General features: G+C 37.2%; 1 protein-coding gene across 2 annotated transcripts; it reads right to left on the reverse strand.

Moving 5' to 3' along the window:
* CEP43 (centrosomal protein 43) lies at nucleotides 1–25,049 on the reverse strand. Of its 2 annotated transcripts, none has more exons than XM_057384626.1 (12): nucleotides 24,803–25,049; nucleotides 18,486–18,539; nucleotides 16,574–16,628; nucleotides 15,856–15,944; nucleotides 12,406–12,540; nucleotides 9,917–10,000; nucleotides 8,258–8,475; nucleotides 5,422–5,531; nucleotides 4,971–5,039; nucleotides 4,215–4,254; nucleotides 3,458–3,539; nucleotides 1–2,989 (listed from the first exon to the last, which is right to left on the reverse strand). In XM_057384626.1, exons 1-12 carry the CDS (start codon nucleotides 24,890–24,892, stop codon nucleotides 2,915–2,917), a joined length of 1,101 nt encoding a protein of 366 aa, XP_057240609.1. In that variant the 5' UTR covers nucleotides 24,893–25,049; the 3' UTR covers nucleotides 1–2,914. The 2 variants fall into 2 exon arrangements, with proteins under 2 accessions (XP_057240609.1, XP_057240608.1); XM_057384625.1 differs by having other exon boundaries at nucleotides 2–2,989; nucleotides 3,446–3,539; nucleotides 24,803–25,042.
* Between the last annotated feature and the right edge of the window lie 821 nt (nucleotides 25,050–25,870).

Here is a 25,870-nt window from a genome sequence, read left to right on the forward strand (position 1 = left end):
CTCTAATTTTTATAACCCATCCTTATTATAAGAACCATATTAATGCTATGAAACTGTCAGCCATAGTCTTAACCTTAAATTTCTACTTCTGAAAAATCACAGGATTAGTTAAAGAAATTAGAGAGTGTTTAAGAAAAATAAGAGTATTTCTAACCAGACCTAGTTGATACAGAACTGCACAGAGCAGTCATCAATGCCCATCTCAGACACTTGCTTCTCTGCGCACAGAAATGTTCCCTTCTTTTATGACAGGGCTCTGGTTTTCAATTCTAATGTATCTGAGTTGGGATACTCAATTTGGTCCTTCATTGGTCCTTCAGGGAGAAGCCTAAGGTGAAATACTAAACAATAGTTTGAAATATACAGTGAAACAGCATTCAAAAAAGCTTAACCTGTCATTCATGATTAAATACCTCTAACAGTGCTAAACAACACAAAATTTTGCCAGTCAGGATTGGTTTTTTGCCTGTTGAATCACAGACCATATGACAACTTGGCCTGATCCCACTGATGTAATTCAGTCAAGTCTTAATCAGATTCATCATCAGGAATTGCAAGAGCCTTTGGGTTTGAAGGAATTCTCAATTGCAGACTGGACTATAAAAAAAAGGCACTCTTTATGAAACCCCTCAAATCCCACAGCGTTTAATTTATCTAAATGTCAAGATTTCTGGTTCAACAAGTTTCAAAACACAATTCAGCCAGCATAACAGCTTTATTTTACAATTTGAATTATTATTTACAATTAAGTAAAAGCAGGAGGAACAGTATGGAGACTTACCACTTTTTGGTATTTCCKTCAATTAGAGCCAAAGTGCAAGAGCTCCAATTAACTCCCAATACTTGCTGTTAACACAAGTCATGCTAAAGCTTAAAATASTAATCAGTTATTGAAAAGGCCACATCTTCAAATGCAATTAGAAATATTTTAATAAACTTCTGGTGTCTTTTGATAAATTGCCACATATCCTACAGCTAACAGTTAATGCAACATCATGTTTTCCCAAGGCATGTAAAAAAGCAAACAATACTGTCTCTGCATTATTCCATACACCTTAAAAATGAATGCCATAAAACAATTGTTCATGTGGAATTTTATTTCATTCAGACATGCTGGTGCTCTTCTTAAGAAAAAAATAAGGAAAAAGAAAGGGGAAAAAAATGTCCAGTCCAAGAGTTTCATACACAGTATCTTGAGGCACAGGTTCCCCCATCTTTAAATGTATTTTTAACAGGTTATGTCGTGTGTTACAACATTGTTTCTATTCGAAGTTATGGCACATTGACTTTTTGGGGTGAAAAAATTTCTCCTCCATGTTCCGCTGCTACAATATGGCATAAAGTTAATAGTTAATACCATGACTAAATACTCTGACACTTTTTTGCTGGCTATTTTTGGGGTGAACATAAATAAAAGGCACACTTTTTCTATCTCCTCTCAGATCATTTATGTAATGTACAAGCCTAACTTCCTAGCACTGCTCCAGGCCTGCTGGCCCAGAGAAAAAAAATAATTACGTCAACTTCCAGTGCTAGTAGCAGTATTMCCTGCTTAACCAATGTCTTTAGTTTAGCATGCTACTTCCACTGGAGGCGACTACTGATGACAGGCCAACAGTGTTCCTGAAAAAGAAAATTACAAAGCCTAAAAAGAGAAGAAAAGGTAAAATTAAATTATTTCTATTCGCTTACATGTCTATTTTCCAGATGTGTTCACAATGTTCAGAAAGTGCACATTTTGAAGTCTTGTTTCAGTATTACAAATGTCCATGACCTATACATTATAGCAGCGCCACTTGCAATACCAATAATGGTATCGTTAAAGAACTATCAATGTTTCTATGACTGACCCTGTTCTGCAAGAGTATCATGAAAATACATTTGCTCTTAGCTAGAACTTAGTGTCCATAATGTCTTCAGAATGGTATTTTTAAATATTTGCATTTAACTTTGTACAGCAGTCAGAATCTGAAAAGCAGGTTAGAAGTTTCACTTTTTGGTACTCATTTTTACTTAAAATATTTTCAAGAATGAAAGTGATCTTACAACTGAGAAGAGCCCTTAATAATAAAAGCTCCACTAAGCATTACACACTGTTAAAAACTTAATACAACCCCATAAGATTTAGTTACCGATTTGCGAATCTTTACAAAATTACTTTTCACGATTTAACAACAGCAAACATTGATGAAATTATCATATATAAAAACAGCTTAGGTCTTAAYATCAATGGTCTGACAAACATATTTAAACAAGAATATTCTGATTTAAGACTGGTGCTAAATTTAGCTCCTAAATAGAGCTAAATTTAGATTAAAGAGTTTAATTCAATTTAATATGCCTTTAAAAAACGTAAAGTCCAACTTTCAGCAGAGTCTCCAAAACAGCAATTTCAAGTAAGTCTGGAATAATCAGGTATCGTGGCTAGAGTTACCATAAATATATACTACATGCTGACTTGACAAGATTGTGTTCAAAGAAATGTGAGTTGAACCACTACCTTTGAAGGTTCTTGCTTTGGTTATCTTTAAAAAAAACCCAAAATCTGACTGTTAAAATAACAGTGCAAGTTCACTATAAAGCCACATGCCTCTCTCTCGATTTTCTCTTATCAGTTGGTTTTTATTATGTCCACTGCCAGCAATGGACATTCTGCTTGGAAAATCCACCTCCTGCCGTGAAAGGATTGGCAGAACCAAATGAAGAAAGTAATTCTAATATCAGACTCAAATGGGAATGCACCGCTCCATTTAGTTCTTGTTAAGGCTATTTAAAAGCCTTCTTCACCTATAGTCTTTTTGAAACACAAGGCACAAATAGGGAGTGGACATTTCAGCAAAAGATGATTGTCTGAAATTAATAGTCCGCAGAAGTCTTCAAGGCCAGCACAATGAAATATTGTTGCTCTCCAATTCTATGCCACATCTTCTAGATAATCTGCAACATCACTAAACTGAGAAATGGTAAGGTCTTGCGTGATGCTTTCGAGCTAGAAAACAAATAAAATTGCAAACTCAGAAATCACAAAACCAGTAAGTATTACGTCATGTATTCCTTCATATGCTATTATACACCTTTTGCCCTCAAGCTCTTTTAGTGAGATTACACAATTCTTTAGGAGGTACTCAGATCTTGAAATACTGGGGAAAACCTTTATAGGCTAGGCACTGAACCAGCCTCAAATACATTTTACACYACACACTGAGAAAGGCACAGTGAATTGTGCTACCGAAAAGCTGCTGTAGGATTTTTGTTTCGTTGGGTTTTTTTAAATCAGTATATAACTTAGCAAGAATACTAGGTGTAAAAAACAGAATGTAACAAATAATACAACCTTAACATACAACCCAGGAACTTAGGATAACAGCACATTACTTCACAGAAGGTTGAAAACAAAGTCAAGATTAAAAGAATACAAAGAACAAAAATTTTAAAATATTCATACTTTGTCACTGACATTTGACTCTTCCGTTCCCACAGAAATTTCATCTATTTCTTCACCGATACTGATATCACTTTTTTCTGAGCGATGACTTGTACTAAAGAGAAAGAAAACCATAAGCAAAGAAATAAGACTTCCTTATCAAACATCTAGGTATGACATTTACTTCACAACTGACATTTGATTGGAATTTCACTTCCTAGCAAGTTAGATATAGTTACTTAAAATCCCATAACAACTAAAGGCTTTCTACATAGATGAAGCCATAATAAACACTGAGAAATACTTAGGCCTCAATCATGCAGTTTACAACACCAGTACCTTCACATCATAATCATGAGGTTGTTAAATATTAATTACTGACTACTCATTATGCTTTATTTTCCAGTTGAATGTCTCAATATAAAACATAATTATTGACAAATTGCATAAATTGTTAAAACATTATTAAGTGCAAGGTTCATGGGAAAAAAAACCCCAAATCTCAAACCCCTTCCACAAAACAACCCAACATAGGATCATCTTAAAAGTTAGCAGTAGGTTTTTAAGGAACTCCCTACATAAAAGGATCTGGTTTGGCTGTGTGGGGTTTTTTTTTAACTTTTAACTAAATCTGTTAAAATAGCAAACTGAAGTTTAAAGGAGTTTAGAAATTCTGACAGATTCCAGTGATAGTATTTTATGCATTATAGGCATATCCACTAGGATATTTGAATTATTTCACAATGTGTCAGAGATTCACTGTCTTACTGAGGTATTATCCTTCTCTTACCTGTTGAAGTCATCAGCATATTCATCATCATCTCCATTTCCTTAATAAGATTTAAAAACTATTAATCAAACAAGTTTTCTCTTCAGGAAACACAAAAAGAGGATCTATTCCTGCACCAAAATACATGGTTTAATGACCAGCAAAAAGTGGGAGTAGAATAAAAGACTAAAGTAGATTAGAAGGAAAAATTATGCTTGTCATTAATTAATCTCAATATTATTAACACAAACTGTTTCAAAACTGAACATGTGTTTTCAGGATGTCAGCTGTACTGCTGAATATAAAACCTAAATACTTGGAAGCTCTATTCTGAGAGAATGCTTCTATCAAACCTTCCATTATACTGCACCAAGAGCAAGGCAACTTCGAAAGGTGTGGAGGGCAAATAAATATGCCACTGAAAAGCAGTAAAATTTATCAGACTTCTCATACTAAAAATAAAACCTTCTCTTTTTGTAGAAAACTCAACAACAAAATTCATCCCTTAATATTTGTAAATGCATGCAAAGAATGAATCAAATTTTTGCTCCATATGTAAAATATTCATCCACACGACACACTTTAGATCACAGCTTGCTCTTAACCACATTAAGCTTCACAATCTATGTTCCATAGAATGACAAAAGTAAAAGCTGAAGATTTTAGTTCAAAACATGTATTTAAGTTTCTCAGACTCCTCTAAGAAGCTGGGCCAGAATTTATCAGTTCTAGCCAACCAAAAATATCAGAGCTTCCTCATGTTTAGCAGTTACTTGCCTAATTCCAGTGATCCCAGCTTTGCATTCACCAACCGCAGGTCTTTCAAAACAGAGTTTCTGTCCAAATCTGTAAACAAAAGCACTAATATCAGAAATTGGACTTGTGACTCTTCAAGATCACACTTAGACATACCAGCCAACCATATGACCATATAACTACTTTATATGAAAACAAAAACTACTTTATATGAAAACAAAAAACTACTTTATATGAAAACAAAAAAGGGAGGTAGTAAGTGTTTCATACCCCAAAGCATAACATGCCCCAGTTGTAGCACAATATATCCAAACCAATATGCCACCACTCAGAAAGACAGCACTATTGTAAAGCACATTACAGTCAGAAGGGGGCCCCATACTCTGTCACTTTTTCTTCTGAATGTGTAGCGCAATCATTACAGGAAATACCTTTCACAATCATCAAAACGCAAACATACATGAAAACTTACCATCAGACTCCTTTAGCAAAGGTGCACCAGTCAGGGAGCTTAATCCACTTTTTAGAGGTGGCGCATCAGAAAGGGATGCTAGACCTCCTACTTTATTGGCTTCGGTTTTCCTGCAACAAACCAAATAARTACTCCACAGAGCTGTAAAATATGCATAGTTACTTTTTTTTTCTGTTATTGAATTGTCACAACACTAGAATAGCAATATTACAGCAAAAAAGAGCAAAGGAAAAGGACTACTTATTCTGCAACCTTAAAAGCAATAGGCAGTTCACTGGCACAAGATTTAAGTACAACATTCACTGAGGAAGTCACTTTCTCACCCATGCAAATACTTCCGTCTGTCTTCTCTCACAGACAGAGCACCTTCATCAGCATCCCTATTTATGTCAAGGGACCTTTCATCATCCCCACATGTAAATCCAGCCAAAAGAACAAAGATTCAGATATAAATCAGTACTTCAGTTTATTTTACATGTTAAGTAGATCATGTCTTATGAAGCTATTACTTCTAAGAACAGTCAGTTCACAGAATGAAAACAACTCAGTTGGGGGGAAGATAGATATCACCACATGTTAAAGTTCATTTGGCTACTATCTAGTTCAAATCCTACTTGCAAGTAAAGGATGAAGAAACACAAATTAAAAGGGACCAAGATTTTCACCAAGATTAAGTATTGCCAGAACTGCTTGCTATTTTGATTCCATTCCTATTAATAATGGACAACATTTGAATCATTCATTATATCTAGATCATCAAAATATCATGTGTAACATCACACATTAAAATGCTTCAAAGTTCTGAACAAGGGGTCAGAGACCTAGAGATAATGAGTGCCTGGATCATCTCTCACACTCTCATCAGCAACTGCTTGCTCCTTTCCTTTCCAGGGAACCCATCTTAAAGGAATGGGAAAGACTTCCAGGAAGGAAAATTACCTTTTTGCAAAGGTGAATTACCTTTCTGCAATGCAAGCAATGCTGACAACTCTTCTACTTACTTACCCCCKTACAATGTATGACAAAGGGATTTCACCTGAAAAATATGGGGGGCTTTTGTCCTCTAGTGGAGTTGTCAGGAAGGTAGAAATGAACAATTCAGCAGACACAGCTCATCTACAAATAGATTCTAGCTCATTGGTTGACAATATATTCAGCAAACACTATTATGGGATATTAATCAACTACGTGCATCACAACAATATTATGTGCTACAAATCACTACTTGGTGGTCTGTGACTCTACTACAGACACATAATTCAGAAAATCTCTTCTGTAGGGAGTTTCTCTACTGGGAAAAAAATCCTTACTTTACTAAATTACTAAATAATTAAAGATGATCTTTTAAAGATGGTCTTTTAGATTCTCAGATGAAGAAAGACCTTCTTGGATGGTTTTTTAAAAGAAATCCAGTCTACCCAGTTACAACTGAATTTCCCTTCTTGTCATATGAAAATGCTCAAACAATAAGAAATTAGTAAATAATATTATTTTAAAAATATTCTAGATAAAATAATTCTAATTTTAAAATTCTCTTATTAGAAGTTTTTCCAGACTTTTCTCATTTCCCCAACTTACCATTTAGACCACCTGCTACAACGATTACTATGGTTAAACGATAGTTAAATGGGCCTTAAGTAAGGAGGACTAAATGCATTCAGATGCAGTTTTAATCTTGAAATAAACAATTAGCAAAAGAGAAAGAAATATCATAGCAGGGTCATTTGCAACAAAGAATTTTCCAGAGTACAACCACTGCTCTTTGAGGAAAAAAAGTCTACTCCAACCAAAATCATTCAACAAATGCTGTATTATAATCTTCTGCAAAGAGTCCAGTCATTTACTGGAAAGAGACCAGTTTACCTGGCATTATTACTTTGTGCTCCACCAGAAGGATCCTGTTCTAAAAGTAAGCATCTACTGTGGCAGTACTACAAAAAAGCTCATGTTGCTCTGCCCACTATCAGTGTAGCTGGGGAGAAAGGCCAACAGCCAAACTGACTTACAAATGATTCTGCAACATCTTCTTAATGTCTGCTAAGCTGGAACAATTCTCTGATTACTTGAGCACAGCAAAAGAACATCATGAAACGATACTGCAGCATTCTCAGTCTAGGCTAAGCTTCCAGATAACTCAGCATGATTACACAAAGATAGGTTTTTCAGCTTTATAATAAAGCTGCTGAATAGTTCAGTCACTAGTTCTTGCTTCAAATGGCATCTTCCAGACTTCACAAATGAAAAATAAAAGGCGTGCTTTGGATGCATCTGCAAAATTGGCATATGCAAAAATAACAACACTTCACTGAAAACACAGACCTGCACATGAAAGGTGTTGCAATGTGAAGAGGAAACCCTCAGCTGTAAGAAAACTTCCCTCATTCTTACAGTGTATGGAGCCAGTTTAGAGTACTTTTTGTATTCCCTCCAAAGCCATACAGATATTTAATGCGCTATCTCTGTCACTGTCCACTTCCTTTACTACAGATCACCACTGCAGCTCTGTTGCAAGAAGAAATACTGATGTCTGTGCCTCATACATGTTCATTCCATCAAAGAAACAGGCTGGGGACATTGGATACCCTCACTGATGCACCTTAAAGTGGTACAAGTTTTTCCACTCATAGTACATCCAAGAGATCCCACAGGACACTGTACATAAAATAGAACAATACAATACAACAGAATCAGAAAAACTAGTAGTTTGGAAATAAAATATTACAGATCTAAACAAGTACAGATACAAACAATCAACTAACAACTAGCTCTCAAAAGTCTGCAAGCATCCAGAGGACATAATAAACCATGTATCAAGTAGAACATCCATGTTACCTACCAGCCATAAGTTCTTTCTGGTTTGGGTATAGGGTCATCAAAGAAAGAATCTCCTTCTGCATCATCTTCATCCACAACTGGATCTCTTTTTTCTTTGGTATTCAAATCTTTGTTTTCTAGTTGAGAATCTAGTTTTGTTTCATTAGGCAGAAAATTAATACTTCTTTTGCTCGTTTCCCTTGATGAGATGCTTGTGTCACTCTGAGTGTTTTCAGCAGCCTGAAAGAATGAAAGAAGTTTTCATGTCCTATAATATTCTAAGTGTATATATAAATGTACAACACATAATATACACCTAGCATCACTTTTTAAAATATTACCTCAAATTCCTGAGAAATACTAGTGAGCTCATTATAAGAATCACACCAGGAAAACGTTGCTTTATTGTTGCTGTCATTACAATCTTGTTCCATCCTGTGTATTGCTATGCTACCTACATCACTTCTATTATAAAAGCAAACCATTTTAAAAATAATATAAAAGAAATCTACAGACAGACTGATTCTTATGCTTTATTTATGTTATTTTGCAACACGTCTACAAATAAAGGTTCTTATTTAAAAGTAAGAAAGTTCCACTGTCTTCAAGTGGAATAATTTTAAATCCATGCAAATTACTCTAACTTCCCCATTAAACGGTAACCTCTGCAATATAAGGTCAGGCTGTAAAGTAATAGTATAAGAAAAGTGAAGTTCCTGACACATTCTCTCTTCAAATACTAAAAGCAAAAATGGTAAAAGTGACACTTTAAAAGTACATCACTTTCAGTTGTTTTCTGATAGTTATGGCCCAGACTTACAGTCTAGAATGTAAGGACAATTCCATTTTCTACCTTGAACATCAAGTCATACAACTCAAGCTAGTCACTTAACATGGCTTTGTGGCCTAATGAACAATAGTCTAATTTATCTAGATAATCAAGCTGCTGTGAAAGAAAAGTATTTTCCATACTATTACCTAACAATGTTTACTGCTATTTTTATTTTCTCCTAGACTTGTTGAAAGGAAGAAGTAAAAGATTTATTACATTAGTTTCCTTTCTACAAACGAATACCAGCACAGTTTTGATATAAAACTAAAATTTAATCTAGATAGCCAATATATATGTATGTTGTTCTGTCCCAGGTATTTTTTTATCAGATATTAACTTTCATTCAGAAAGTTGAAGCAAAATCTTCAAAGTAAAGGCCATGAAAGTTAAAATTACCTTGGCAGGTCTTTTTCATACCAAGGCTAGCTTATCTGTCACAGAATCACATTCAATTGCTGGCAGCAGCTCAGTTTTTCTAGGGCAGGAAAAGCTACTTAAATCCATAAATGGCAGTAGTAAAAATATTTTTATTTCCTATCCTAGAGGAACAGAATTGTTTTTGAAAATTAAGAACTTAACGATAGCCTGACTGGAATAAAAAGGAAGCTACAGCTACTTTTCTGTTCTGTGCCCTGAGGGAACAAACTGCTACTATGTCATCCCAGAAAAGTACAAGCACAACAGTTTGTCTTAGCTGGAAATCATATATGAAAGTTTTGCTGAAGTGACACAATACTTTCAAATTGCAGATTGTTTAAGTGAATGCTGTCATACCTGCAGTTTCATAGGAGTTCTCTCTTTTATTCATCTCATGAATGTTACCAAGCTTTTCATTATATATAATCTTACCTTATTTGGTAGAGAGTGTGCACTTGACCTTCCATCAGATGATTTTGATGTGGGGCACTGGCTGTCACTTAGAACTGGAGCCACCTAAGAAATTTCAAATAAGCACTTACTAAAATACATATTTAATTTTGTCATAATGAGCACTAGCAAGGCCATATCTCAACTCCTGCATTCAGTTTTGGGCCCCTCACATTAGAAAGGACATTGAGGTCCAGAGAAGGGCAATAAGGGTCATGAAGGAGCTAGAAATCATGTCCTAAGAGGAACGGTTGAGGGAGCTGGTCTAAACAACAGGAGGCTCAGGGGGGTTGTAGTGAGGTGGTGTCCAGTCTCTTCTACGATGCCAACAGTAGGAGGTCTAGAGGAAAAAGCCTTAACATGAGACAGGGGAAATTCAAATTAGATATTAGGGAGAACAAATGTTTCACTGTTATGGTGGTTAGGCATCGGAATATGTTGCCCAGAGGAGTGTTGGAGTCACCAACCCTGAAGGTATTCAAGAAGCATCTGGATCTGCTGCTGGGTAATGTGGTTTAGGGGTTTCAGTGACAGTGCTATGCCAACGCTTGGACTAGATGATCTTAAAGGTCTCTTTCAACCTCAATGATTCTCTGATTCTACAATAATTGCATCCAACAAGAAATAAGGCCACCATCCTCACTTGCACAATATGCAAACCTTGACACCATGTGCAGGAAGACAACTGGGGGTAGAGAGAAAACCGGTAAGTTATAGTCACACACAGTATGGAAATTACAGGATGAAATGCAGCTGCTACTTCCTGAATGGAATGTGGTTGGCATGCACGAAATACATTCAATGATGATTCCACACACCAGGCAGCCGGCATCCCTAAGCACACGTTAAGAGGGATGAAACAGAGGATGGAGAAGAGTGAAGACACTGCAGCCAGGCTCTGCTGTAACCCTGACAAGGATGACAACTTGATGGTACYACATAAACCACACAGTAGCTCTCCGCCAAGGCAGATGGAGATGTTGTCTTGTTGCTGTGAATCTGCAGCAACCATGGCAAATTCACTCTACTTGGATGAACGCAGTATTACAATTAGATTATAATGAAGCAACACACACGTTCATCCCAAAGTCACCCACCTCCAAGGTACACCCACCCCTCACTGAGCATGCACTCTACATTTTGCTGACCATATCTTTAAGAGTGAAGCTAGAGAATTTTACACCACTCATTAACAAACGTGTGCATGACTACAGTCATTCAAGCTCCAACTAAATGTAAAGGAATAGTATAAAAGTTAAGAATGGGGAGGAGTTATGAAAGATTCCATCATAACTTCTGGGATCAGATGATGACCTGAATCTGTCTTCACCCCAGTTGGGATGCCTTTTTGGTAAGGACCATATTGGATGCACRCTGAGTGACTAACTTGTGCTAGCTTTTGTTGGTCGTTAGAGCTTGTCTGTATATTGCTTTAAATACATTTTTGCAGTCTGTTATTATCACTAAAGATCTTCAAGCCTCAGCCTATAACAATTTTCTCTTATCAGTGTGATTATTAATCAAGTGTGTTACTCTCTAAACTGTTTAGTCCAAGTACTTCCTGGACACTATCAGCTGTCAGCAGTAGAGAACATACTCAGCTAAAACTGAGGAGATCCAGGAAGTGCTCTCCCTTTCTAAATTGTACTAAAGAATTCGACTCCAATAAACTACTGGCACAAGTCCCTGAACAAGACAGTTTTATGCTCTCCAACACAGTGGACTGTTCACTTGAGTCCCCATAAGAGGACACCAACAGACTAACCAGGAACAAGGGTCTTGGGGCATTCACAGACTGATCAAACACTAAAGGCTTAAGGAAAGCCCCTTTTTATGAGACTGAAAATTGCTATGTTAAGAAGTCTATGATAACTACTTCTGAATTTAAGCTTTCTTTGGGGACACTGAATGCATCCTGGGTGTAGAGAACCTTCTTTCAAGTCAAAATCAAATGCTATTGGCTGGGTTTAATCCAGTTAATTAACATATTAATTATCTATTCCATTCAAATACTATTGTCATTGCCTTCAAGTAGTTCAATACTTTGATATATTTAAGTACATATGTTTTCAGAAGAGCTTTAAAGCTTTTGACAAAACTCATTTAAGGCTTTTCAGATCATATTAAAGTTAGAAGTATGCCAAGGAAAACAGGTATAGATAAAAGTGTTACCAAACCACACCAGAAACTAGAAAATAAGGGATACAGTGTTTTGTGATATTTATCTAGATTTCCTGTGTGCTACTATGCTGTAGCAGAATATTAATACAGAGCCCTAGAGTGGCACTAAATACAATAGCCACAAAGTTTATCTCTTATCTCTCTGGTAAGTTGAAGGCATAATATAATAAAGACCTGAAACAGTATAATAATACAATAGCCAAGTGTTTGTAATTCCAGWTTATTTTTCATCATTTAAAAAAATGAATAAAGAATTACATAGAAAGAAATTACAAGTTAATATTACTTACTTCTCCACCACCTGAAATCTTTTTCTGCTGACACTTCCTAACAACCTCCAACAACAGGGGAGCACCCACAGTACCTTCTGCTTCTGTAATTCCCAAATCTCGAGCTAAGTTTTCTCGACCATCAAGGCCATTTAGCTGGGGGACAACAGAAAAAAAGAATCACAACATAGCAATAACTGTCAGAAAACAAAACACACGTTTGGAAATAGAAAAAAAGTACTATTTAATACAGCTCTATTTTGACTAAACTGATTATTTCTTGTTGGACTTCCTGTGGACTAAAGCAATAAAATTATAGAATCACTTAGGTTGGAAAAGACCCTTGAGATTATCAAGTCCACCACTACACCATATCCCTAGGTGCCACATCTACACATCTTTTAGATACCACCAATTGCATAATTTACTTCTGATCTGTACCTGAACTTGTCGCAGATCATGCAGAGTTGTTTTAAACACACAAGAAGCCATCATTAGCATGTTTTGGGATTTAAGAATTTATATGATCAAGTTACTTTAGCCTATCACATTTAAAAGCAGATCTAAAGATCTAAGAACACCCAAACAGCAGTTCCAAGGAATTAATCTGCACAGGTCAATGCTTATTTTTAGTCTCTGTTTCACATAAAAAACCCCATGGGTCTGGACAAAAAAAAAGGGATGAATGCAATTCCTTATCAGCCAAAAAAAAACCCAAAATAGTGCCCCCTGTCGTGGTTTGAACTGGGCCGAAAGCCAAAAGCATCCAACGATATCCTTCCCCCCCCCCCACCTGGAGAGGCAGAAGGGAGAGCAAAAGCCCAATTAACACTAAAATTTATGGCTTTCAGATAAGACAACATAATTGAGAGAAAGATATGTATATGCTCCAGAAAATGGTCAGGCTGAAATAACTTAAGTTGCAAAACAGATTTATTACTAAAAATTACTAAAACACTACCGCACCGGGGAGGGGAACAAAGATAGGGGAAAATTTACAAGGAGAAGAAAATAAAAAYGGACATTTTAAGACACCTGTTATTCTTTCTGGGAACCTGTCTCTCTTCCAATTTGTCCCTCTCCATCCCCCATGCCTTCCCACATGCAAAGGGGGCAGGGATGAAAGTTTAACAGATCAAACTACTCATTACGGTTATCATCCAGCAACACAGGAGAAGCATTCTTACAGCTCCAAGCTGTGGAAGCTCTTTTCTCAAGAAACAGTCAGTGTATAACTSCTGATGGCATGGGTTTCTTTTCTTTACCTTGTGGGAGAAAGGAAAAACAGTTCCCCAGGGCTGACTGCATGATTTTGGCGGCGTAAGGCCACTATCACAAATCTCCTGGCAGAACACAGTATCTTCTAAGCATACACTTGCTTCAKATGTGGGGCGGGGGAGCACCTCTTCCCCCTGCAGAACACAAYTTCTTCCAAGCGTCAACTTGCTTCAGACGTGAAGGGRCCAAGACTCTTCTCCCTTTTTGGCTTCTGCTCAGTCAAAGACCAGGTTTTTTCTCAGAGCAAGRTTTCTCTTTCTTTCTATATAGGTCTTCCATTGAAGAAATAGTCCTTTTGAGAACRGCTTGTTTTCTCCATGTTCGAGCACCACAGCAATGGCACAGCACCTGTCTTCTGCTTACTGTGATCTTGGGTCACYGTTTTTGCTTACATCTCCTCACCCTCCTGCTGTTTTTCCCCAGTGCATAATACTAAAACGAAATACTAACTAAAAAACTAAATGGCGGCCCCACTCTATCTTGTTTTGAATTCTTCTTAAGTACAAGATCATACGTCATCACAGAGGTGTACCTAGCATGTGCAATTGGCCCAGGCCTGACCAGCAGCCTGTCCATCAATCTCAGAGCCACAATGAATTGGTTCTAAAACCCTATTGTTGGGGTAGGGCTCCTTTTGCTGGAGAAGAAGGAGAAAGCTTCTAGAACTTCCTGACAGGAGACATCTTTGTGGTTTCTTGGTCCCATCTCCGCACCACAAAAATTGGACCGAGTAAAACTAGGACACCCCCAACAAGGCTTCTTCAAACTGAATTTCACACGAGAGGAAAAGCAGAATGCTGCAGCAAACCCATGTTTGTTAGCACAATCCCAGAYAGCAACACTGAAAGAGCACCAGTTTACCTTGATCTCTTACTATTATTTAGTCACACTTCCTATCAGAATGCTGGTCAAGCAAACACTGAAGTGAGCCACCACTAGTCAAGCACATTGAAACGGTGGATAAAGAGACAACACAACAAACTGYTCAGAGGCAGGGCTAGTAGAGAAAGGCAAAATCAAACTCTCAGCAAATTTCACTAACATTCTTAATAACATACTGCTTTTATTTACCTAACTACTCAACACGTACACAGCAGGCTTGGTCAGCTTACTTAACTTTAGCCAAATTTCCTTTATGGACTGCAATAGGTGAAATGGACACGTTTATTGGAAAACAGACGGGGGTGTTTCAAAAAGCATAAGATGCCTTTACAATGCGAATTAAGCACTGCTTCCAAGGATGAGTGGCAACAACACAAAGCGTGACTGGCTTTTTTTTGTTTCTATTTGGTAGCATGACCATGAATCTTTGTACAGATGTATTCTAGCAATAATTAGGAATTAATTTTATTAATTATTAATTTAATAAATTAAATAATTTAGCTAAGGATATTTGACAAATAACAAAAGGTGTATGGGATCTTCTTAGATTAAGCTTCTAAAAAGAAACATGAAGTTCTGAGAAACAGAAGTCAGCTAACTGATTAATTTGACAGAAYTGGATTTTTAATGTATTAACTATTTAAACCAACTTCAAGAAAAAGAAAGTATTTGAGATGTAACACGAAATTCTGCAGTGAAATGAAACTGCTTCAAACCCAAACTTATTATTAAAACCTTTACATGAATAAAAAGAGACAAARGGACAAACATAATGAAAACCCTCTAATTCAGTATTTAAAACCTTAAAGCAATCCATTGGGCCACATGATCACTGTAGGTTGCTCTGAACTGAATTATTCTATTCAATCACTTTTTGTCAAGTATGTCTGCACAAAGTATTTTGTGTCACTGACATTTCTCTCAGAGTAGGTGACTGACTTTATTTTAATTTTCAGGTAACAATACTAACTTAATATTATGACATAGTAAAGTTAGTGGAAAGAAAAGTTGCAGGGGTATGCAGCATTTGTATACTATGACATGATTTCATAAAAATTATCAGCTTGTTGATTCCAAATTAATTTATTATCTAGCATTGATTTTCACAGAGAAAAATCCTGAAATTTGYCCACTTTCCTGAAAAACATGCTTTTTATGACAGCAGGTACCTTTTACAGACAAAACATTTAAAAWTTTTACTTAAAATAAAAACAAGTAAGTGGTTTAAACAAATCTGCCATCGCTTCTGCATTCATTGCCTTGCACTTAAAACAGAGAGCATAGAATACAAACAAAACCAGTATATCTTACTGTGCTTGATTCAGGCTGAAAAACAGCTAAAGTAAAATCAAGATTGAAAAACCGTAGAAATTCTGCAACAAGACCTGCTACCAAGCGACCTAAAAAGAAAATAAGCAGAGTAAAGATACACCAGACAGAAACAAATCTTACTTCAAAGATTTAACATTAACACCAGCACACATGGCTTCAGTATAAACAWAGTTTAGCCATTCAGCAAACTACCACCTCACAGCAAGTTTGTATACAAACTCCCTAATTTCGAACTCTGCTGTCATATCAAAATAATTTCAGCCAGTAATACTGCAAGAGCATACAGATTACTCAAAAAATTAATGCTACACAGAAATTTTTAAAGTATTCATCTGTTTTAAAAACACTATTCTGACATTTGTCCTATGTTTACATTCACTCCTGTACCTGTACTTTTAGTTTGCACTAGTTACTGCTTCTATTGGTCTAGAATGTCTCTGAGTTAGCACAACCATATCATAATGAAATACTAATTTCAATGCATTAATCAACTCAGCTAAAAATACAGCTTCAGCAGTATTAACTTTACAAATCATAGATTGAATTCTATTCTGAATGAGTAGTAATTAGGACACATGAAAGGAACAAAAGCATACTTAAAATCATGGAGACTGAACTGTTAATAAGATTCATAGATTTAATCCTCTGTCTCCTATTTTTATTATCTTGAGAAGTATATACTAAACAAAGAACTTACCATCTTTTGTACCTAAAAAACTTTTCAAGCTTTCATTTACCAGAGGTGCTTTGTTCTGTACAAAAAGCAAAAAACAAACAATAATTAATAAAGCCTCATGCTAAAAAGAAACTGAAAACCATAGCAACCAATTTTTGTGGTGTACTCTGCTCCATAATGATGCTCGYCCATGTAATTCACTTCTTCAAAATCTAGCCTTGCATTAATTGTACAACTACAAGTAAAAGCTATATAGCAGTAGCTTAATTTAGGCAAATTATGTTTGCTTGGAGCTTAAGTAATTCATCAAAATTCTTGAAAACATACTGATTTTTATTTAYCTAACAACTCAAAAGATAAGTTAAGCCATTAATTTCCCAAGTTGCTGCTCTAATACAGTGCRAAGTTTGTTTAAGAAAATTCAGTCCATCCTTATAAAAAATGCAAGTTTACAAACCTTTTAGATGAAGTGTGAACCATGCTAGTTCTGGTGCACAAATTACTGGAGCACAAATCAATACTAATCTTCTATTAATTAAAATATGTTCAAAGATACTAAAAAATGCGTTTTCCCCCCTTGTTTTGATTTGCCCTCTTCAATTTTTAAACAGAAAGGAATCACTATGGTATGTCTGGGTTTGTCAAAATTGTTCTGGAATTTTTCAAAACAAATTCTAAAAGCTATTCCTACAATGGAATGCATAATCTGGGTAAGAAAAGTTACAGGTATTTATCACTGCAGTTGCAAATGCTAACACACAAGACAGTGCTACCTGAAAAAAGGAAATCTATCTGGCTTAATATTTAGGAATTCAGAGTAATGGTAAGTATTAACATGTCAGCAGTGTCTGCAGTGTAAATTTAAAATACCATGGTATATGTAAGCTTTTTGAGAAATGGTGAGCTGAAATRTACTGTAGCATATCTCACATCAGTGCTATTACTCTCCGGGTAGTATGGGAGGCTTTCTCTGAGTGCTTCATAATATGTTCAAGCTTCCCATAAAGAGATGGCACTGTTCTTCCATCACTCTTCCATCATGCCTTCTCCAGCTATCTTATGTTAAATTTCTGGAATATGGAATCTCATAGCATAGAAAAACTACAACCCCTCCTTACAAACATCACAATACTGTCCGTTTAAGCAATTTTCAGAARAAGCACAACCATCTAACCAGTAGAGGAATGGAACAGTTTTACACTCCTCTCTTTTTGAAGCTGAGACGCTGGACATATAGCACTCTCTACTCTCCAGTTCTAGGAAATGGATAAGACAGAGGAAATAAAGAAAAGCTGGCAGTAGAGAAAGTCACAAAACTGGTATCTGTATACCACAGCACTACTGTTATGCAATTATTATAGTATCTCATTCCCTTAATATTATCTATTGTCGAAGTATCAGTACATAGTCCATCTCTTAACTAAGAATTTATCTTTAAGTACTAAAGCAAATTATCCTGAAGCAAGCCTACAACATCCTTTTGGGAAATACCATAACAATAGAATACTTGGCATTTTACTGCATAAAATTGCTTTCACAATACACTTGTCAAAAAATCCCAGTATAATATTTTCAATTTCAAAAGATATTATTCCAATTTGATAAAAATCTTGATCAGTCAACTAGGTATCTTTTTAAAAAGATGTATTTGATGGAGAAAATCTTCTGTTACTCTGGTCAATTGGACAGAAGCCATATAAACCCAGCAGAGACAGATACTTAAAATTATAATTTCAAAAGGCTATTTAACAACTCCTATTTTTAAACATCAGGAAACACCTTGATAGTCCTGTTTTGTGGTCTTTATGCATCGTGCTCTTAAGCAGAAATGCATACTTTTATCTTGTTACAAATAGGAAGAATTAAAGCTATTACATTCAATTCTACATGAAACATATTTTTYCTTTTTGAATTATTTTTAAGGTTCTCTTACCTCTACTTTCTCTTGTTCTTCTAATGCCAAAAACACAGCTGCTCGTAACTCAGCCTGCCAAATAAAAAACAAAACAAACAGCATTTCTACAAGCACTATGCAAATAGGATGCAAAGAGCTCTAGCAAGTAGCTTTATAGCTATTTGTTTCTCCTCAAGCAACTTGGCATGGACTCTAATCTACACCAGTGCAATTAAAACACTTAAGATTACAGACAGGATGACTTGAGGCAGAGAAAACATAGTTCCCAGTCTGAGAACAAGGCAGGGGGAAGCAGAATTTGATACAAGACTTCCTAAWTTTTTTCTTTGTACATACAAAGATTCCAAAGTAACGACATTATCTCCTATTAGTTTCTTTTGAGAGCTAAACAACCATCTTTTTCAAGCAGCTTCGAAACACTTACCCTTCATTTACAATTCATTGAGGAAACATGAGCAAATAGGTTGTAATAACTCATTAAAAACCTAAACATTAAGATATACAAATTCCTATGATTTCTTGTCAGATTACACTCAAAACCCTAGATCTTCTCAAGGAAAAGAACAAGATCACAGCCATTCAAATACTCCTGGTAGTAATATGTTACCTAACTAATTCTAAATACATTATTATAAAGAATCAGAATTCTTATGAGGACTACTTTGAATATTGAAGCTTAAGCCTTGACTTATTTTTTTAAATTTTGTAAACACTACACTTTTCCTGCTTCTTTCACTGAACACATCAAATGGATAACATACATCTGATGAAGTAGTTTGCTACTTTACTGAACTCTTAAACTGACATTTTGAAATAAGTCAGTAGATAACACTGCAGTAATAAACTATAAAATACAGTATATTAATGCTTTCTCAAGAACAAAAAATTAAGCAGAATTTTAAAGAAAGATTTATTTTCATAACTAAGAATAAGATCAATATTAAGAATGACTGGACATTCTCATTTTTATTACAAAAGGTAACTACACATGAAGTACCCTGTAGCTGTTCCATCACATAAAAAAAAAGCCCCAAAAGCAACTNGTAACTACACATGAAGTACCCTGTAGCTGTTCCAAAACAAACAAACAAAGAACCAAAACAAACAAAAAAAAACCCAAACCAACCAACCCAAAAAAACCCAATGCAAAAACAATCAAACAAAAAAAAAACAAACCCAAACACCTTTCACGGGAAAAACAAACATTTCTTTTTAAGCAAACATCTTTTTGGACACCTTTTTGAAGGACAAAAAATAATGCAAAAAAGGTAAAATGATTTTTCACCAAAAGAAGAGTAAAATGCTTACGATATTATGCAATGGTCATACTGACACTGCACTCACATTTTCTCAGTTGCTGGGATACAGCATTCAATCAGAAAATCCTCTCATAAGCAATTCATTTATTTATTATTCTTACCTTTTTTTTTCAGGTGCTGGGCTACAGTTGTCAATCAGTACCACCTTTTACACCCCATTAACTTAAATATTATTCTTATAAAATCAGTTTTCATTTAACTTTGCAACCAACAGCTAATAACTTGTTTGTTTAGTCTTACGTTACTAAGATAAACGTAAAACAGTTGCAAGGCTTTCTTTGTCACCTAGGCCACAGAAAACAAATATATTTACATAAGAGGATAACAAAAACAATGAAGCATTCCTGACTGGCTATTACAGCTCTTCAAAATATTACACACCAGCCAATGCTCATGGGTAGGAGTAAACAKCCCTACGAGTGTGGATCATGGGACTGGAGAACAAAGTCTGTAAGTCTGAAAGTAGCTGGCAGTACATCAGGTAATTCAGAGCCTGACCTGTTCTGAGATTCTGGAACAATACCGCAACTGTCATTATTTTTTCACATAACTGGGATTGTTTGCCTGCTCCGCTCCTCTACGTCCAATCCAATGGCTTCTAGGATTTTCAGAAAAAAAATCTAGATTTTTTCAGAAAAGCAACTGAGGTGCTTTTCTTCCTCTTATTTATGTGATGACACATGGTCAATTTCTCCCAGATGTTGCCACTTCCAGTGAATMCCTGGTTCATTTTTATTTACCTAAGTGCCCAATTAATAAACTTAAGATCACAAGCTGATCACCAGAAGACAATGCTAATGGTATTTACATCTCCTTTTAGCTTACCTGCATCATGTAGAATACCACCTTAAAGCCTTTCCACTGATACAAAGCCCTGCAATTGACCCTTCACTTCTGTGAGCATTACAATGTTTGAAGTAACACTCTACTGTCTCCTATCYCCACAAGGAAGGTTTACACTACTGCAGGACACTGACCTGCATACTTTGAGGTGGGTATTGCTCAGATCATAGCAAAATATTCTCAAAATATCTTCTTGACAAATTTAGACAAAGAACCATACACTAGAATTAATGTRAGGTTAAAGCAGTGATTCTCAAGTTCATGCAGAAGAAAGTATAAAGTAACAGTAACAATGCTGAGGCCAAAGAAATAATCACTGTACTAGAAGGTTAATCATACTACACCAGTAAGGTGGACAATGCCATGAAGGCTTTTCAGGACCTGATTCCAGTCAGAGAATTTGAACCTGAGATCACGGTCATCAGGTATGGCCACAGCAATTTGCTCCCACCAGCAGATAGGAAGTTTTATATAACTACACAGATGAATCCATTTTTAGTGTTCTTCTCACATTTTTGTTTTCAGTCAGTGCGAACCGTTTGCATTTGCCTTTGCCCTGGCACYCTTTGGCACCAGTCCAATGCTTTCYATACATTGTTGCAATCTGCTCTTATAATTTTCTACATTTCTCTATTCCACGCTGCCTCATTCTGCTAGCTGTTTTCAACATAATCTAAATACACTGTGAAGAACTTTATTCAGTCTAGTAGTAAAAGCAGACCAAAGCTTGATATTCAAATTCCCCACCATATTATAAGTCTTCAGTAAAACAGGCTTATGTCAACAGAGACAGATGTTGATGAGTACGTGTCTACCATATTAACATCCATCAAGCCTACATACTTCTTTCTCACACTGTGAAAGGTACCCATTCTTTTCTATCCCTAAGTAGTTTAATCAGGCAAGAGCTCATGTCAATGAAACAGCAATTTGGTTTCACTGATCTAGAACAAGTAAGGCTAACATTGTACATGACAAATACTGTCTGTATTAGAGAAATGTATGGGTCAGTTTTTTGAAACAAAAGTACATTTCCCCTTTTCCTTCCAGGCATTTACAGCTCATCAGAAAATACTCTTTTTTACTGATTGTTGTTGGACTATAAATCAAAAGTTGTAGTCCATGAAAAAAGGGTCTTTTCTGCACTGATCTATAGTACCCTTCTTTAGAACCTGGGTAAGTTTATCCTATTCCAAATACAGAGCCTTTTGTATGTATCCTAAGTACTGCCCAGGAAAACAGCTCCCTCCATCTGCGATTCCTTGGAAATGATGACAGCAGCTCTTACTATCTCAAAAGCTTCCCAAACACTTCTTAGGTGGCATCTCAAAAATACTCCACTAGGCATATGGCATTAGTGATGCTAAGCCCTGTCATAACCGTAGCAACAGCAAGTTCCAGAGAAGATGAAAAATGCAGGTAGTATAAACTTAAATTATTCCAAAACAAAAGAGATTAAAAGATATAAACCAAAACAAAGTATAATAAAGAAATAGACAAGAAGCATAATGGCCTCTCTTGCTCAGATGATGACAGCTTCCCTCAGAGAAAGACCATATTCTTTTCAAGACACAACATCCCTATTTGTTCACTATCACACAGAAACAGTGATAATTTTCACTGAAGTATAAATATCTACATTTACGTTCTGTATGCTTACAGAATTCATTAGAAAGCTGTCTTATCCATCAGACTAATTCCAGTGATTAACAAACTATATATAGTATATATCTGTTCTCTCTATACATATTTGTGTGYATATATCTACACACACATATTGCAGCTTAGAGAATACAGGAAATTCTCAACTGCAAACAGCAAACACGCTTACATAACTTCCAGTTTTCACAATATTACTTCATTAATTACTCCAGTGCTCAAACTTTAAGACATATCCATGAACAAATTTTTAAAATGTCATACAAGTAACATTTTTCAGCTAAATAATTTATGTTAACACCAATGCACCCAAGAAATTAATCTCAAAATAAGAATACACKAATTAACTGCAACCCATTATAAAATCATGTTTTATCAGAGAACGAAGTTGTCACAATAAGTTTTTCTAAAACTTACGCTTATTACATTACAAATGTATGACACTCCAATACATTCCATCCACTGAAATAATTCCCCTTGAATTCTAAYCCCTCCAGAGCTGTTTTTATCTATAGTGCTTCACACCAGTGTAGCTATACATTGACCGCATATTTTTTCTCTTTAATGTAACTGCTTCAGTAAATCACAAAAGCATTATTACATCTTTCTATCATCATCTATCATGAAAAATGATCAGTACTCACTCGAAAGTATAAAATAAGCAACTATTTGATAACATGTAATCATTCAGTTCTACCCAGAATAAAAAGAAATTGAACAAAATTATGTTCAAGTARTTTTAATAAAACAATGACTGCAACTTTTTAAATGAATGGTATAATCTAATTACAATTAAAAGATGACCGTTTAAGAAGCCTTGTTGAACCTTAATTCTTCCAGCAATGGGTTTTTTGTCAGATAGCCATGGAACAAATTGTGTAAGTCTTCAACATTACCAATCAACAGTCATCAAACTCACGTGCCAATTAAGGTTTACAGCTAAGAAAAAAAACCACCATGAATTCCTCTAATCAACAGCCTTAGCYATAAGCATACCAGTTTTGAACAGTCCCATCTTGTATCAAAAAAAGATATAATCTAGCAAGGAGGTTGCAGTTTGTATTTTTCTAAGTAATTTGCTAGTTTGCCTTAATGATACCTTACACAATATCTGATACCACACACTTTAAGCATTATAGAATAGTGAACTACAATAAACATATTTACACAAAACTCGATGAATTGGAAACCACAGTATGAAAATTTAAATACTACACAAAGGCAGGAATTAAGAAACTACAGTTCATGAGCTAAATATGACCCAATTGTCTTGTCATTCTTTTTTTAATTACAATTTTATTATCACTATACTTGCATTGTTTAACAGTATGTGAGTGGTTAGCAGGTGGCCCAAGATGCCTATTTCATATCTTTTAGAAAAACCTTCTMCCTATTTAAAACACAGCTACGTGAGCTAGAATCTTTATCTACTTACAGATTTTAAATAAGGATCATCCATTTGAAAGGGATGAACAATATGGTTTTTAATATTATTTTGTTGAAAAGTATGACTAGTTCAAAATGCAGTAGACTTGAAACTATACACACAAAGATGCTCTCACTTTCATTAACCACTTTAGTTGAACTGTTCTTGAAGTATCAGCAACGACCATCCACCTCCGGAAGCTTAAAACAGATCACTGTGGATCAACAGCACCATCCTTGATCTGAAATCCACACTTCCTTTCTCCTCTAGCCTTGAAGGAAACCCATGCTTTTTTAGGCTTCCATACCTGTGTTGCTCTCTAATATACAAATAATTACAGCTGAGAGTTTCTCATTTGAACAAGAATCCATGGAACCAATTTTCCTACCCTTTTTGACACAAACTCAGGCTGCACCACAGACTCAGAAGTAGTGTGCACTCCACTATCTTCCGTATATTTTTTTAACATAGCGTTATTTGCTCCCTGTAAGCAGCCAGCATCTCCAGTTTCTAGACTTAACAAGCCTTCCAAGGCACAGCTGAAGCAACCCACACTCAGTAACAAGTGCTTTAATAGCGACCCACAACAACTCTCTTGAAATTTTCAGTAAGGGCTTTCCGTATCGAAGCAGCGATTAACTTTACCCACCCGGTTCCGCACCACCCGGCTGCCCACTGCTTCCCGCCARTTTCGTGGCAAAAAGGGAGCTCTTGCGGGCACACGGAACCTGCGACGGTGAACGCGCACCGCCGGCGCCGCGCTCCCTGCGGCGGCCCCGCGCTCTCCTCCCTCTGCCCGTCCGGAGGACCTCAAATTCCCGCGGCTCCAGGGCAGCGCCGTGCGGCGGTCAGGCCCCGGGCCTTCGAACAAGCTCCACCACGAGCGGCCCGGGAACGCCACGGGGAAGCAGGCGCCACCGCCAGGCCGCGACGCCCAGGGAGAGCGCCGGCCGGGAGCACCAGATGGAAGCGAGAGTGAGAGGGGACGAAGCCCGGAGAACCTCGGTTCATCCACACTCCRCAGGGCCGCGAGCTGCCGCCAGCGCCAGCCAACGCTCCCCGCCGGCGGGAGGCTCTTCTTCGCCCACCTTAATCTTATTGAGCACCCCGCTGCTCTCCAGCGTCTGCACCAGCAGGTCCCGCAGCTCCGTATCCTCCTCCGCCGCCGCTGCCGCCATCTTGCTTCTCCCTGACAACCGCCCAAACCGCTTTAGCAGCGGGACCGGCCCAGCAGATTCGCCACCGCCGGAGGCACCAGCCCAGTGCGGACCCGAGGGAACGGGGCGGACCGGGCCGGTGGCCGCCCTCAGCACCGCCCCGAGAGGGCACGTACAGAGGCCGCGGCCACCCGTTGCTTTTGCCGCCCGCAGAGCCTGGAAAGTGCGGCGGCGAACGGGAAGAGCAGGCGGCGGGCGGGAAGTTCAAAGCGGGGCGGCGGAAACGACTGAACAGCACGGCCGCTCTCGCCCGTCAGCCCCTCCCTGTGTCCCTCCTTTTCTCCCGCCACCCTCGAACCCAAGGAACCATACGAGGAGCGGTCACTTGGTCTAGTCAACCTGGATGAGACCTCAAAGCAGTCTACAACTTCCTCGTGAGGGATATGGAGGCATCTCTTCTCTGCGGTGACCAATGACAGGACCCAAGGGAAAGGCATGAAGCTGAGTCACAAGCGATTTAGGTTAAATATTAGGAAAACGTTTTAATCCAGAGAGTGGTCGGGTACTGGAACAGGCACCCTAGGGCTCCCYAGGGAAGTGGCCACAGCACCAAGCCAGTCAAAGTTTAAAAAGCGCTTGGACAACACTCTCAAGCCACCTGGTGCTTACAGCTGCTCTGTATTTTAAGGGGTGAACAGCTGCTGTTCCAGGGCCAAGYTCGCTCCAGCAGCTTCTGAGGGTGCAGCTACTCTAGAGCAGCAGTGGGCCCTGGGCAAAGCCTCACTCGCCTGCTCTGCTGCYCACAAAAAGTATAACGCTTTGTAAATGGTAATGCTTACATTGTGGCACTACATGTGGCATTTTTTCAATGCTGAACTGTTTATAATTTTTCTTGAAGAGAAGCCAAATACATGATGAATAATTTCTTAAGTTAGGAATGCTCCAAGGGAGCACGTACAGATCCTGGGCGGGGCAGGGCACTGTTGGAGGTTGGTTTTA

This window comes from Malurus melanocephalus, unplaced genomic scaffold (assembly GCF_030028575.1).
Source record: "Malurus melanocephalus ecotype Western Australia unplaced genomic scaffold, MMel_1.1 scaffold_724, whole genome shotgun sequence".
In the NCBI taxonomy this organism is placed as follows: Eukaryota; Metazoa; Chordata; class Aves; order Passeriformes; family Maluridae; genus Malurus; species Malurus melanocephalus.

Bases quoted from the DNA above. Each gene is read 5' to 3' on its own strand.
- CEP43 (XM_057384625.1), bottom strand. From the start codon at position 24,892: ATGGCGGCAGCGGCGGCGGAGGAGGATACGGAGCTGCGGGACCTGCTG. The intron at 15,945-16,573 runs GTAAGTTCTTTG...TTTTCTTTTTAG, and splicing joins TTTTTTAGGTACAAAAGATG to GTCGCTTGGTAGCAGGTCTT. The intron at 4,255-4,970 runs GCAAGTAACTGC...AATCTTATTAAG, and splicing joins GCTGGGATCACTGGAATTAG to GAAATGGAGATGATGATGAA.